This window comes from Chiloscyllium plagiosum, unplaced genomic scaffold (assembly GCF_037043375.1).
Source record: "Chiloscyllium plagiosum isolate Xiang-an unplaced genomic scaffold, Cpla_swu_hap1 HiC_scaffold_9, whole genome shotgun sequence".
Lineage (NCBI taxonomy): Eukaryota > Metazoa > Chordata > Chondrichthyes > Orectolobiformes > Hemiscylliidae > Chiloscyllium > Chiloscyllium plagiosum.
Window position 1 is genome coordinate 5,960,073 of NW_028270147.1, and position 11,669 is coordinate 5,971,741.

General features: G+C 40.0%; 1 protein-coding gene across 8 annotated transcripts in view; it reads left to right on the forward strand.

Annotated features, from left to right (window-relative positions):
• The window catches only part of LOC122554109 (afadin- and alpha-actinin-binding protein), a 62,751-nt gene extending 52,030 nt beyond the window's left edge, over positions 1 to 10,721 (forward strand). For 6 of the 8 annotated variants that reach the window (XM_043698600.2, XM_043698601.2, XM_043698605.2 and 3 more), the window contains 5 exons: positions 1,860 to 1,996; positions 4,018 to 4,191; positions 6,251 to 6,368; positions 8,012 to 8,201; positions 9,942 to 10,721. In XM_043698600.2, the coding sequence (XP_043554535.2) occupies positions 1,860 to 1,996; positions 4,018 to 4,191; positions 6,251 to 6,368; positions 8,012 to 8,201; positions 9,942 to 10,149 (827 nt within the window). In that variant the 3' untranslated portion in view covers positions 10,150 to 10,721. The remainder of the gene's footprint in view (positions 1 to 1,859; positions 1,997 to 4,017; positions 4,192 to 6,250; positions 6,369 to 8,011; positions 8,202 to 9,941) is intronic. The other 2 variants (XM_043698606.2, XM_043698607.2) reach the window with 2 other exon arrangements.
• Positions 10,722 to 11,669: the final 948 nt, after the last annotated feature.

Here is an 11,669-nt window from a genome sequence, read left to right on the forward strand (position 1 = left end):
CCTTCATGAGCATTTATTTGGGCCTCTGGAGTACTAGGCTGACTACATTACTGCAACACCAACATTATCTCCCCCAGCTCCATAGAATCTCAACAGTGTGGAGGGCCATTCAGCCCATCGTATCCACACCAACTCTGACTCACCAGTCAGAGTTGCATTTCCCAGAGCTTAATCCACCTAACCCACACATCCCTGGGTAATGTGGGACAATTTGGCATGACCAATCCAAACTGCACATCTTTTGGACTATGGGAGGAATCCACCCAAAAGAACATTCAAACTCTGACTATTGCCTGGGACTGGAAGCGAACCCAGCTCCCTGATACAGAGGTAGCAATGTTAAATACAGAGCCACTGTGCCACCCCAATTCCACTAGGCCATCCCTCCCCCATTGTATTCATCTGGTGAATGCCACGGGATTTTGTGGGCTATAAAGAAACTGATGATTAAACCCAGTTCCAAATCAAGAAATTTCAAGTGGACCAAACAAATAGCAAGGAATAAAGTACAATTGGAATGATGTACCACATTGAAAGGCCTGTCATGCATTGACTCTTGTTTGGATAACCCTTGTTTTAAGGTATATTATTGAACTAAATTACTACTTCATTTATTTGATTGAGGACACCTAAATACTGGAAATTATTAATAGACTAATGCTTCTGGCTAGATGATCGTGTGGTAGTAACATCAGAAAACTAGCATTCCAGAAACCCAAACTAATGCTATGAGAGGCATGCATTCAAATTTCACAATAGCAGCTAGTTGAATTTAAAGTCTACTAAAATATGGGATTTAAAAATTGGTCTCCGTGACCATGAAACTGTCACCATCATCAACTTGTCACCTGTCATCAATGTGTAAACCTCCTTCTATTTGTTATTTGCTTTAGGGACATTTGGGCCTGTGTGTGACTCCAGACTCTAAGCACTGTGGTCAATTCTTAACAGCCCTTTGAAATGGATTCTAGATTAGAGTGGTGTTGGAAAAGCACAGTAGTTCAGGCAGCATCTGAAGAGCAGGAAAATCAACGTTTCTGGCAAAAGCCGAAGGCTAGAATCTGGTTTCCAGCATCTGCAGTCCTTGTTTTTACCTAGCCCTTTGAAATGGCCAAGCAAGCTACTCTGTTAAAGGGCAATTAGGGTTAGGCAAAATTGCTGGCCTTTCAAGTGATTCTCATATCTATGCAAGAATAAGTCTTTTTTTATATAAAAGACTAATTCCAGCTAAATGATGCCAATCTCGAAATCCATAAGAAATAGGAACGGAAGTAGGCCATTTGGTCCCTCCAAACCTGCTATGCCATTCTAGGGTCATGGTTAATCTGACCTTGCGTTCTTCATATCCATTTTCCTGCATTTTTCTTTAACTCTGGATTCATGACTAATCAAGAATCTGTCTATCTCAGCCTTAAATATATACACAAGGACTCTGCTCCCACAACCCTCTGTGACAAGGAGTTCCAAAAACACCCAATCCTCAGAAGAAATTTCTCCTCATTTCAGTCTTAAGTTGATGTCCCGATGTTCTGAAACTACTAGTTTGGTCCTTAACTCTCCCATAAGGGGGAACATCCTCTCAACATGTAATCCTGTCAAGTCCCTTAAGGATCGCATATTTCAGTGAGATCACCTGTCATTCCACTCTACTAGTGTGTATAGCCAGAAAAGAATTGTTGTCTATTAGAAAAACACCTACTTTATGCTTCTTGGTAAAGTTCCCAAGCACTGATATTTCATTTTTTTTTTAGAAATGTGGAAAATGCAAAGCCTTGTTGTAATTTAAGTACGTTCAGATGTATGATTTGTTTTACCTTCAATTCGTGCAATTCTAATGGGCTGAATTGCATTTATTACAGCAGCCTTGGTGAACTCTGGTTTTTGTGAACGTGATGAAATTATCAGCAAAGCTGATCATGTGCAAGAAATTGAGAAGCTGAAAATAGAAATTCAGCAGTGCAGGGATGTGATCAAAGCTCAGCAACAGTTGTTACAGGTAAAGTTTGACTTTAAGATTGACTCTTTTGAGTCAGGACCTTGCTGATAGCAACTATGCCGTGGCTGTAAACCCAACAGTAGGCAGCTGTGATTAAATAGTGCCTTAGGTATAAAGTATGTATAAAAAAAAATACATACATAAAAAAAAAGTCTTTATGTGATGCCTTCCATGACATTTGAAATCCCAAAACCTTTTGCAGCCACTTAAATTCTTTTGAAGTAAGGACATGGAAGCAGGTACATGCCATTTCATTCGTTCAGCCAGGTTATAGTGGATTGTCCATGACTGCCATTTTTCCCCATGATTATCATATCCTTTATCATTTGTTTCTAGAAATTTATTGGTTTGTCTTGAGCATGAACTGGGTGTGCTGTTATAGAAACCTTTCAATGTTGGCCACAAATGGTGTTGGCCTTTATTACAAGGAGAATAGTGTGTGAAATTAAAGAAACGTTGCAGGCCTACTGTGCACCATTTTTCTCTTTCAAAGGAGATAATCTGCATTAGAAGCAGTAAGAAGGAAGTTTCCTTGACTAATTCCTGGGGTGAAGGGTTCGCCACTTATGCATAAAAGTTGAGCAAGCTGGAAGAGAGTTTGCTGGCATTTAGAAAAAGTGGTAATCTTATTGAAACGTGTAATTGACCAGAGTGGTTGCTGAGGAAGTTCCCTCTTTTGGGATTTAGAATTAGAAGGCATTGTTTAAAAATGAAAGAGGCAAATCTACTATCCTTACTGGTCTGACCTAAGGAATCCAGATGCACCGCAATGTAATTGACTTTTTTAACTGCCCTCTGAGCTATTAGGATGGGGCAGTAATTGCCAACCTAGCCAGAGATTCCTACATCCCATGTACAATTCTAACAAAGATACTACAAGTGTCACAAAGGTCTTGTATAGCTGCAGCAAGATGCCCTTGTTTCTGTACATATCCTTTTATTTACAAATCCAATTTGTCTTCCTAACTGCTTGCTGCATTGGCATACTTTCCTTCAAGTGACTGGTCCCTTCTGCATCAACATTTCCCAATTAAAATAATGTTCTTCTGATAGAGTTGTGTGACATACCATGTACTCCTACTCAGTCGTACTGACCATTTTTAAGTTTCTTCTTTTTGAAGTCTTGACTCCTTTTCAAGAAAGATAAGTAGAAAATTGGAGTTAAGGCCATCACCATGTCACCCAAGGTCTTATTGAATGGCAGCACCGACTGTGTGCTGAATGACATCGTCTTCTCCCTCATCCTCTATGCTAAACAGAATTTGGGGTTTAGTGGAAAACTATAGGCTATTACTCTGATTATGTTCCAATCAACATTGGTTTGTGTAGTATTCATGCACACCTGTTAACGAAGAAAAATTTGTACACTGCACGTGAAAGAGTGCTTATTTTAATTTTAAAATCCGACTTCTCTCCCATGTCACTGTTCGCCAACAGTTGCTTCAAGTGCAGCTGTTTTATTTTCTTGCGGAGGAATGTAGTACACAGATGCCATGGCATTTATATTTACAACAACCTTTTATTTATTGTGTGTGAAGTAAATGTTCTCACCTGAAAATCTGTTAACTGCTTTTTTACATTTTTGTGATTTGTTTATATCAGCAAGTAGGTAAAGCCTAAATTAATGCTGTTATCCATGGAATAGTGGAATTGGAGAAATAAAGTGCACTTCTCTATCTTGGTCATAACATGAGGTAGATGACCAAAAGCTTGACTTATTGAATGTACATTTCAGAAACCAATCATTTGGTATAACATGTTATGTTATTTGGTGTTATGTTTCACACCTGAGTGTCTGGTGTTTAGTTTAACTGTAGAATGAATTTGTGAAAGATCTATTGCAAGTAGTTACAGATGGCTTTATTATCTGAGATTGCAAATGTAGCTGACCAGTTTTTGATGCTTCGTTCTTAACAGCTTTTGAGTTAAATTAATAACTTTTAAAAAAAATCAAAACCCATCAACGTGAACTGATATCATGTTTCCAAATGTGGAAGTTTTTGCTTGTTTCTTTTCCATAGCAACAACTTAATCCCCAGTGTGATGATGAAACAGCTGTATTAGTGCGTGACTGCTACTTACTGGAAGAGAAAGAACGATTGAAAGAAGAGTGGAGATTGTTTAATGATCAGAAGAAAAACTTTGAAAGAGAAAGAAGGAACTTTACAGAAGCTGCCATTAGATTAGGACATGAGGTACTAGCTCTTAGTTATTTTATGCTGTTAGTTGCTAAATGGACGTTAACACTGTTATTTTCCAGGCCAAACACTGAAGATTTTGTGACCTAATGGATAAGGCTTTGGTCTCATAGGCAGGGATTGTGGATTCAAGTCCCACCTGGGTATTTAGTTTGGTTTTCTGATGGGCTACTGACTTTGAGCAGACCAACTTTGTCCTGAATGATGTCAATCTTCTTGAGTGGAGTTGTAGCTGTACTTATCCAGGCAAATGAAAGGTATTACATCAAACTCAGTACTTGTGTTTTGAACTTGGTGAAAGGGCTGTGGAAAGTTGCGAGGTGATATGTTTGCAAATTCTGTCCATCTCATCTAATTTGGAATCGCTGAAATAATCATGCTTTTCATAGTATAGAGTACTAATTTTGTAACCATCCAAATCTGGGTATTTGCCCTAATTGTTTTTTGTTTCAGAATTATTTTTGTGTACAACATTGGACACTATAGCAAAAAGATCAATGAAATTAGCTGTCTTGTCGTGCAGAAAGACTGCAGTTTCATGAATTCCATAATCTGCAGTCATATCCAATGAGTTAAGAGTGTGGTGCTGGAAAAGCATAGCAGGTCAGGCAGCATTCAATGAGCGGGAGAATCGGTGTTTCGGGCATAAGCCCTTCATCAGGAATGAGGGCTTTCCTGATGAAGGGCTTATGCCCGAAACGTTGATTCTCCTGCTCCTCGGATGCTGCCTGACCTGTGTTTTTCCAGCACCACACCCTGTATTCTGAACTCCAGCATCCTGCAGTCCTCACTTTCTCCTGTCATGTCCAATGACACAATTTCAGCTATTGTGAAACAGTGGATATAAACATTTTATAAATTGTAACTGTTCTGCAATTTGCTTTAACAGGACAGAATCCACAATGCTGGCAGACCCAGATACTATAGAATAATTTTGATTTTAAATAAAATTATGGTATTTGATTTGCATGAAGATTTTCTTTCTGTGGTCTACAGTCAGTCAGTGTGGTGTTTTACAAATTCCTGCTTTTGGAACAAGACCAATCTGATTTAAAAGTTGGGGACAAGTTCTGAAGGTCTCACACCTACAGTTCAGTGTCTGACCTGACCTATCACCTTTTGTATCTCTGCCAGATTTGAAGTTTGGAAAGTTAGGCAGATGCGGATTAAAATCTAATGATCTCAAGGCAGTGACCTGAAACAGGTTCTGATTTTGCATCTTAATCAATCCAAACTTGCATTTCCCTTTCTAATAGTTGTCCATCAGCCATTTTTAGCTTTGTTCACTACACTTACACCAGTTGTATGATCCTTTGATCTCTACTTATAAACTGTATTGGTGTGCACTCTCTCGTCACCTGAGTATTGCACTGAAAGCTTGTAATTTCAAATAAGCCTGTTGGACTGTAACCTGGTGTTTTTGATTTTTGACTTTGTTCCAAAAGTAGTGTTGGAGGATCTGAATAGGCTGGGGCTGTTTTCCCTGGAGCGTCGGAGGCTGAGGGGTGACCTTATAGTGGTTTACAAAATTGAGGGGCATGGATAGGGTAAATAGACAAAGTCTTTTCCCTGGTGTCGGGGAGTCTAGAACTAGGGGGTAAGAGGGGAAAGATATAAAAGACACCCAAGGGGCAACGTTTTCACCCAGAGGGTGGTACGTGTATGGAATGAGTTGCCAGATGATGTGGTGGAGACTGGTACAATTGCAACATTTAAGAGGCATTTGGATGGGTATATGAATAGGAAGGGTTTGGAAGGATATGGGCCAGGTGCTGGGAAGTGGGACTAGATTGGGTTGGGATATCTGGTCAGCATGGACAGGCTAGACCGAAGGGTCTGTTTCCATGCCGTACATCTCTATGACTCTAGTTTTGGTATTTTTCTTTTTCCTAAAGGAAACTCTTTAGGAAAGAAGCTACTATATGAAGCTACTTTATGCAAATGTAGAATTAACAAGAATATTTTGTAAAGCTATAGTACATATGGCAGTTGTGGAAAGAATGCATTGATAGATCAGGAAGGGACATTTTGTAACTTTTCCATTTTTTGTCTGCAGAGGAAAGGTTTTGAAGAGGAACGAGCAACATGGTTGAAGCAGCAGTTTTTGAACATGACTCCTTTTGTGGAGAGCAAAAGGCCAAAAATAATGAAACCACAAAGTGCCTCCTCCATTAGTAAGTATTTATTTTTTAAATAAAAATGTGCAAACAATTGAATGTTGATTTTGAATGTGACAATTTGCCTATTCTGTTGCATCCTCTCCCCCTGAGTTAGCTAATGTTTAGACTCCTTACTAATCCTCAATTGTTTTATTGTTGGATTTCCCTTTTTTTGAAAGCAGGCTGTTTGTTGATCAAGAGTATTAACCATTGAGTAACTTCTCAAATTTACAAATGTAAACACATGTCCAAGTGTTTCCACTGGCAGCATTCAGCAGATGAAGATCTGAAATAAACACAAAAAAATGGTGGGATACAAGAGAATTAATGTATTTAGTTCTGTGATCTTTTCAGATAAACAGGTTGTTTAAAAAGTTGGGAGAAAGTAAGAACTGTAGATGGAGATCAGCGTCAAGAGTGTGGTGCTGGAAAAAGCACAGCAGGTCAAGCAGCAATCAAGGAGCAGGAGAATTGACGTTTTGGGCATAAGCCCTTCATCAAGAATAAATGGTGAAGGACTTATGTCTGAAACATCAATTCTCCTGCTCCTACATGCTGCCTGACCTGCTATGCTTTTTCGAGCACTACATACTGTAGTCAAAAAACATTTGGTCTAGTTTCTCTCTGCAGAGCACTATTGTTCCAGATTTCCGTACTCTGGGCTCAGTGGAAAGTTTAACTTACAAAATTTCCCCTTTTTCTGTTCCTGTCCATTGGCCCTCCCCATTGACAGGTTGAGGTTACAATGCTCAAATTTGAGTATTGGCAGGATGTTCAAAAATTTATAGAACACTGCTTCTAATATGTTTCCTTCAAATGTAAATATGCCACGCGCCTTTATTATTCTTGGCACTGTAGGTGCTCTGTGCAGGCGCATCATTATCGACTTGTCATAGAATCCCTACAGTGTGTAAGCAGACCATTCAGCCTATCGAGTCCATACCAACCCTCCAAAGAGCAGCCCACCTAGACCCCCACCAATTTAACCCTGCATTTCGCATGACTAATCCACCCAGTCTGCACATCCCTGAATACTAATGGGCAATGTAGCATGGCTATTCCACTTAACTTGCACATAGTTGGACTGTGGAAAGAAATCCATGCTGACATGGGGAGACTATCTGTGTGGAGTTTGCACAGTTGCCTAAGGGTGGAATTGAACCTGGATCCCTGGTGCTCTGAGACAGCAATGCTCACCATTAGCCACTGTGCCACTCTTTCTTGTGTAGTAGTCAACCTTACAAACTCATGACTTTTCATAGGCATTGAGTAGAAAACCCACCTTACCATCAATAAGAGCATCCTGCAGGCGATGTTGCACTTTATTCATAGTTTCTCAACTTTATTGGAAGTGAAAGTATTTACAGTTAAGTAAACATTTTACATTTTTGGTCATTTTTAGTCTTAGTCACCAGACTATAAATAACAAACCCATGTTGATGATGATTACACGAATTACTGCAGCTAATCTTTAGTACATTTTGAAGTCTATTTTGGATTTCAAACATAAATAACACCACCACCTCCTCCATTTCTTCCTCCCTCTTTCCTCCGCGCCCCCCCATCTCTTCCCCCCCCCCCCCCCCCCCAACAAAAAAACATGCAAACATTTGCTTGTGTAAATTTCATGACTTATTTGATTCTATAACCTTTTACAGACCATAATTATCTTCTAGGTCCAGGGCAGGAGAACCATAAGACACAATCACAACCAAATTCACCTGCTTACCTCCGACCTAATACAGCTCCAGTAATTACGCCGGAACCTTCAAGTACTAAATTTCCTCCAATAAATAGTGCCAAGTCCACAGAAACGGGTCGAAAAATGCACCTCACTCAAGGAACTAGGTGTGTAATAAACCTTTTTTTTTAATTGTGCTAATCCTTAATTACCATCTGATCGTAAGAAACAAATTTCTGGTGGGAATTGAGTAAGCAAAGTTGTTAAAATTGTAAAACAATGGTGAGAATATGTAGTTTCAATTCTTTAGTCAGGTCAGTATCCTGTAAGAACATCCTCTCCTCTAACAGGTGACAGAGTTGGAGTGTGAAATGTAACTTTTTTTACTTTTTTCCTTTCGCTCGTTGGGAAGGGGATTGAATGGGCCTTAGAACAACTCTGTAGCTGCATTAATTTTCAGTCACTAATAATGCATATGCAAGAGGTGGTGAAAAAGGCCATCATAACTTAGAATTCGAGCAGAGAGGTCGGAATATCTTGCTGAAATTCTGTGGGGCCATGGTGACAGCATACTTGTGGCCTCCTTATCTGAGCAATAATGATCTCGCTGTGGAGCAAGTACAACAACAGTTTACCACAATGGGTTTCTGGACATGAAAAGACTGGAATCAGTTCAGACTAAATTCATTGCAGTTTAGGAGAATGAGAAGCACTTCTCAGAAACAGATGAAAATTCTAATAGACAAAACCAGGTAAATGGAGAAAGGATGTCCCTGATGTCTGAGTCCAGAACCAAGGGTCACAATCTAAAGAAATGGGGTCATTTAGGACTGAGAAACGTCTTTCACCCAGAGAGTGGGGAGCATGAGGAATTCTGCCACAAAATGATTGAGGCCAAAACATTGAATGTTTTTAAAAAGGAATTCGTGTTCTTGGGGCTAAAGGGTTCAAAGGCTATGGGGAGAAAGCAGGATTGTATTGAATGGCAGAGGAAGCTCTAAGGGCTGAATGGTCTTCTCCTGTTTTCTATATTAGAATATAAATACAAAATTATTTTCTTGGCAGCTGCTTAAGAGCAAACAAGGGGCAAGAACAGGCCAATCAGGCCTTCAAATCTGCTGTTTAAGATCATGAGTGATTACGACCTGATTTACATTCCTGCCTTTCCCTGAATCTTTCACTTCCTGGCTTAATAATCTATCCACTTTCTACCTTTAAATTCCCTTCCTGAGAGTCTATCTACAGAGCATGCACTACAGTAATTGAAGACAGCTCACCACCTTCCTAATGGGCAACTTATACTGGCCAAGCCAGCAATCCCCATGTCCCATGAGTAAACTTAAGAAGTAATGTATTCCATGAATTGTTTTTTTTTCCCCTTTTTTTTGGTTATGGAAGAGTTCAGCAGATGCTCTCGCTAATGCTGCCTAATCTCTCAATTGTGGAGCCCTGACTCTTAAACAGTGACATCTCACCCTTCCATAGGAGGAAAAGGCCTCTCCACATTTTGTCTCTATCAAGATCTTCAGGATCTTGTGTTTTTCAATCTACTTTCCTCATATTCTTCTTAACTCCCAGTGGTCACAAGCCTTATCTGTCCAACCTTTCCTCCCAAGACAATCTACCACTTCAGGTATTCCTAAATGGAACTGTGTGGAACAGCAGTTCAAGAAGGCAGTTCACCACCACCCACACCAAAACCTTGAAAGCCATTGGTAACAAATGCTGGCCATGCAAGTGATGCTCAGGTCCTGTGACTAAATGCAGAAAAAAACTGTAGATATCTACAATGTTGTTTTGGTTGCATTTTCCTTAACTATTTTGCAGATCTCCGATCCAAGTCCTAGATGCATCCAGTCTAGATTGTGATGTGGTGCCTGTGTTCATACTTCTAATTTTCATTGCAGCTCAAGATTTGTACCAAAAAAAGGAAAGGCAGGCAATTTTGACACAAAGAGAAATAGTGGAGCAGCTCATGAGAAATGGAGGAACTCTAAGGCCAGCCCTGATCACTGGTATCATAACGGGTGTTCTACGCTTCTGAACCATTCACCTAAGGATGACCATTTGGAAAAAACATCTGTACAGTCTGCAAATGAGACTAGCCTCAATTGACATGCACAGGAACTGTGACTGTAGATTCTGGAATCCCTTGGGTACTTGGAATGTAGTATTCTACTGAAATAATGCACTTGCATTTATATATGTCACAGTGACATTTGAAGACTACTTCAAGCAGCACTTTGTATATTGAGTGGAAATTGTTGTGTAGGGAGCCCGTGTATGACTCTTTATTTTCCACAGGAACACTGTTTACTTCTAAGTGGGTTGGAAGAATCTCATTGTAAATGGGTTGAATTTTTCTCTTGGCTGTTGGTTTTATTTAAGGAGTAGGAGCAAGCATTTTTAACTTTTTTAAATGTAAGTGTTTTGATTTTGGAATGTGTTTGGTGTAGGTTATGAGCCACAAGAGCAGCTGAAAGATTTTTTTAACCTTTTTGACATTAATGGCAGTGCCCAAAATATCTTGCATGTGTCAAATCATCACTACCAGCAACAGTTGTTCAAATCAAGTCATTGTAAAATGTTCTGATTATTTGTGTTTTTAAAACTAGTGCTGCTTTGAACGTAACACATGAAATGTTTGTCCCTGAAAGATGGGAATTTAATAAAATGTGTTCACAGCGGATCTTCCATGAGTTTATTCAAGATTAGATCTTTGTTTTCAGCTCAACTACTCGAGATTTACCAGTTCAATACATTTGTGGGTTTAAATGTGCAGTTTCTTGAAACAGTTGACCCTTTGATCTATTTGAGTGGAATCTTGATGCCTAGGGGCTTAAATCAGCTGCCTATTTAGTCCCACACTTTAACATTCTCCTCACATAAGTCCTCTTCAAATACCTGTTCTTGTACTTATTTCAGGGATGTGGGGCATCACTGGCTGGGCCAGCATTTATTATCCATCCTGGTTGTCCTTGAAAAGATGGTGATCTGCCTCCTCGAACCACTGCAGTTCATGTACGTCCACAATGCTGTTAGAGTGCCATGATTTTGACTCTGAGGCGCAGTGATATAGTTCCAAGTCAGGCTGGTGTCTGGTTTGGGTGCTTCTGTTCCCATGTATCTGCTGTCCTTCTCCTTCTAGAGGGAAGTAGGTCTTGGCTTTGGTTGGTATTGCCGAAGGGGTCTTGGTGAATTTCTACAGTGCATCTTGTAGCTGGTATGCACTGTTGTAACTGAACATTGGGGGAGTGAATATTTGTATACAGCGTGCCTTATTCAAGTGGGCTTCTTTGTCCTGGATGGTGTCAAGCTGCTGGAGTGTTTTGGAGCTACACCCAGCCAGACAATTATTCCATCACACTCCTGACTTGGGCCTTTTAGTTGGACAGGATTTGGGGAGTCAGGAGACTGGTCACTTGCCACAGGATTCCTAGCCTCTGACCTGTTGTATGCAGTAAATGGCAGGACCCTTAGTAACATTAATATCCAGGGGGTTCTTGGGTGCAAGTTCATTGCTTACTGAAAGTGGCAAAACAATTGGATGAAGTGGTGTAAAACATGCTGACCTTCACTGGTCTGGGCTTTGGGTATAAAGTTGGCAAGACAACTTGCGACTGTACAAGACTTCA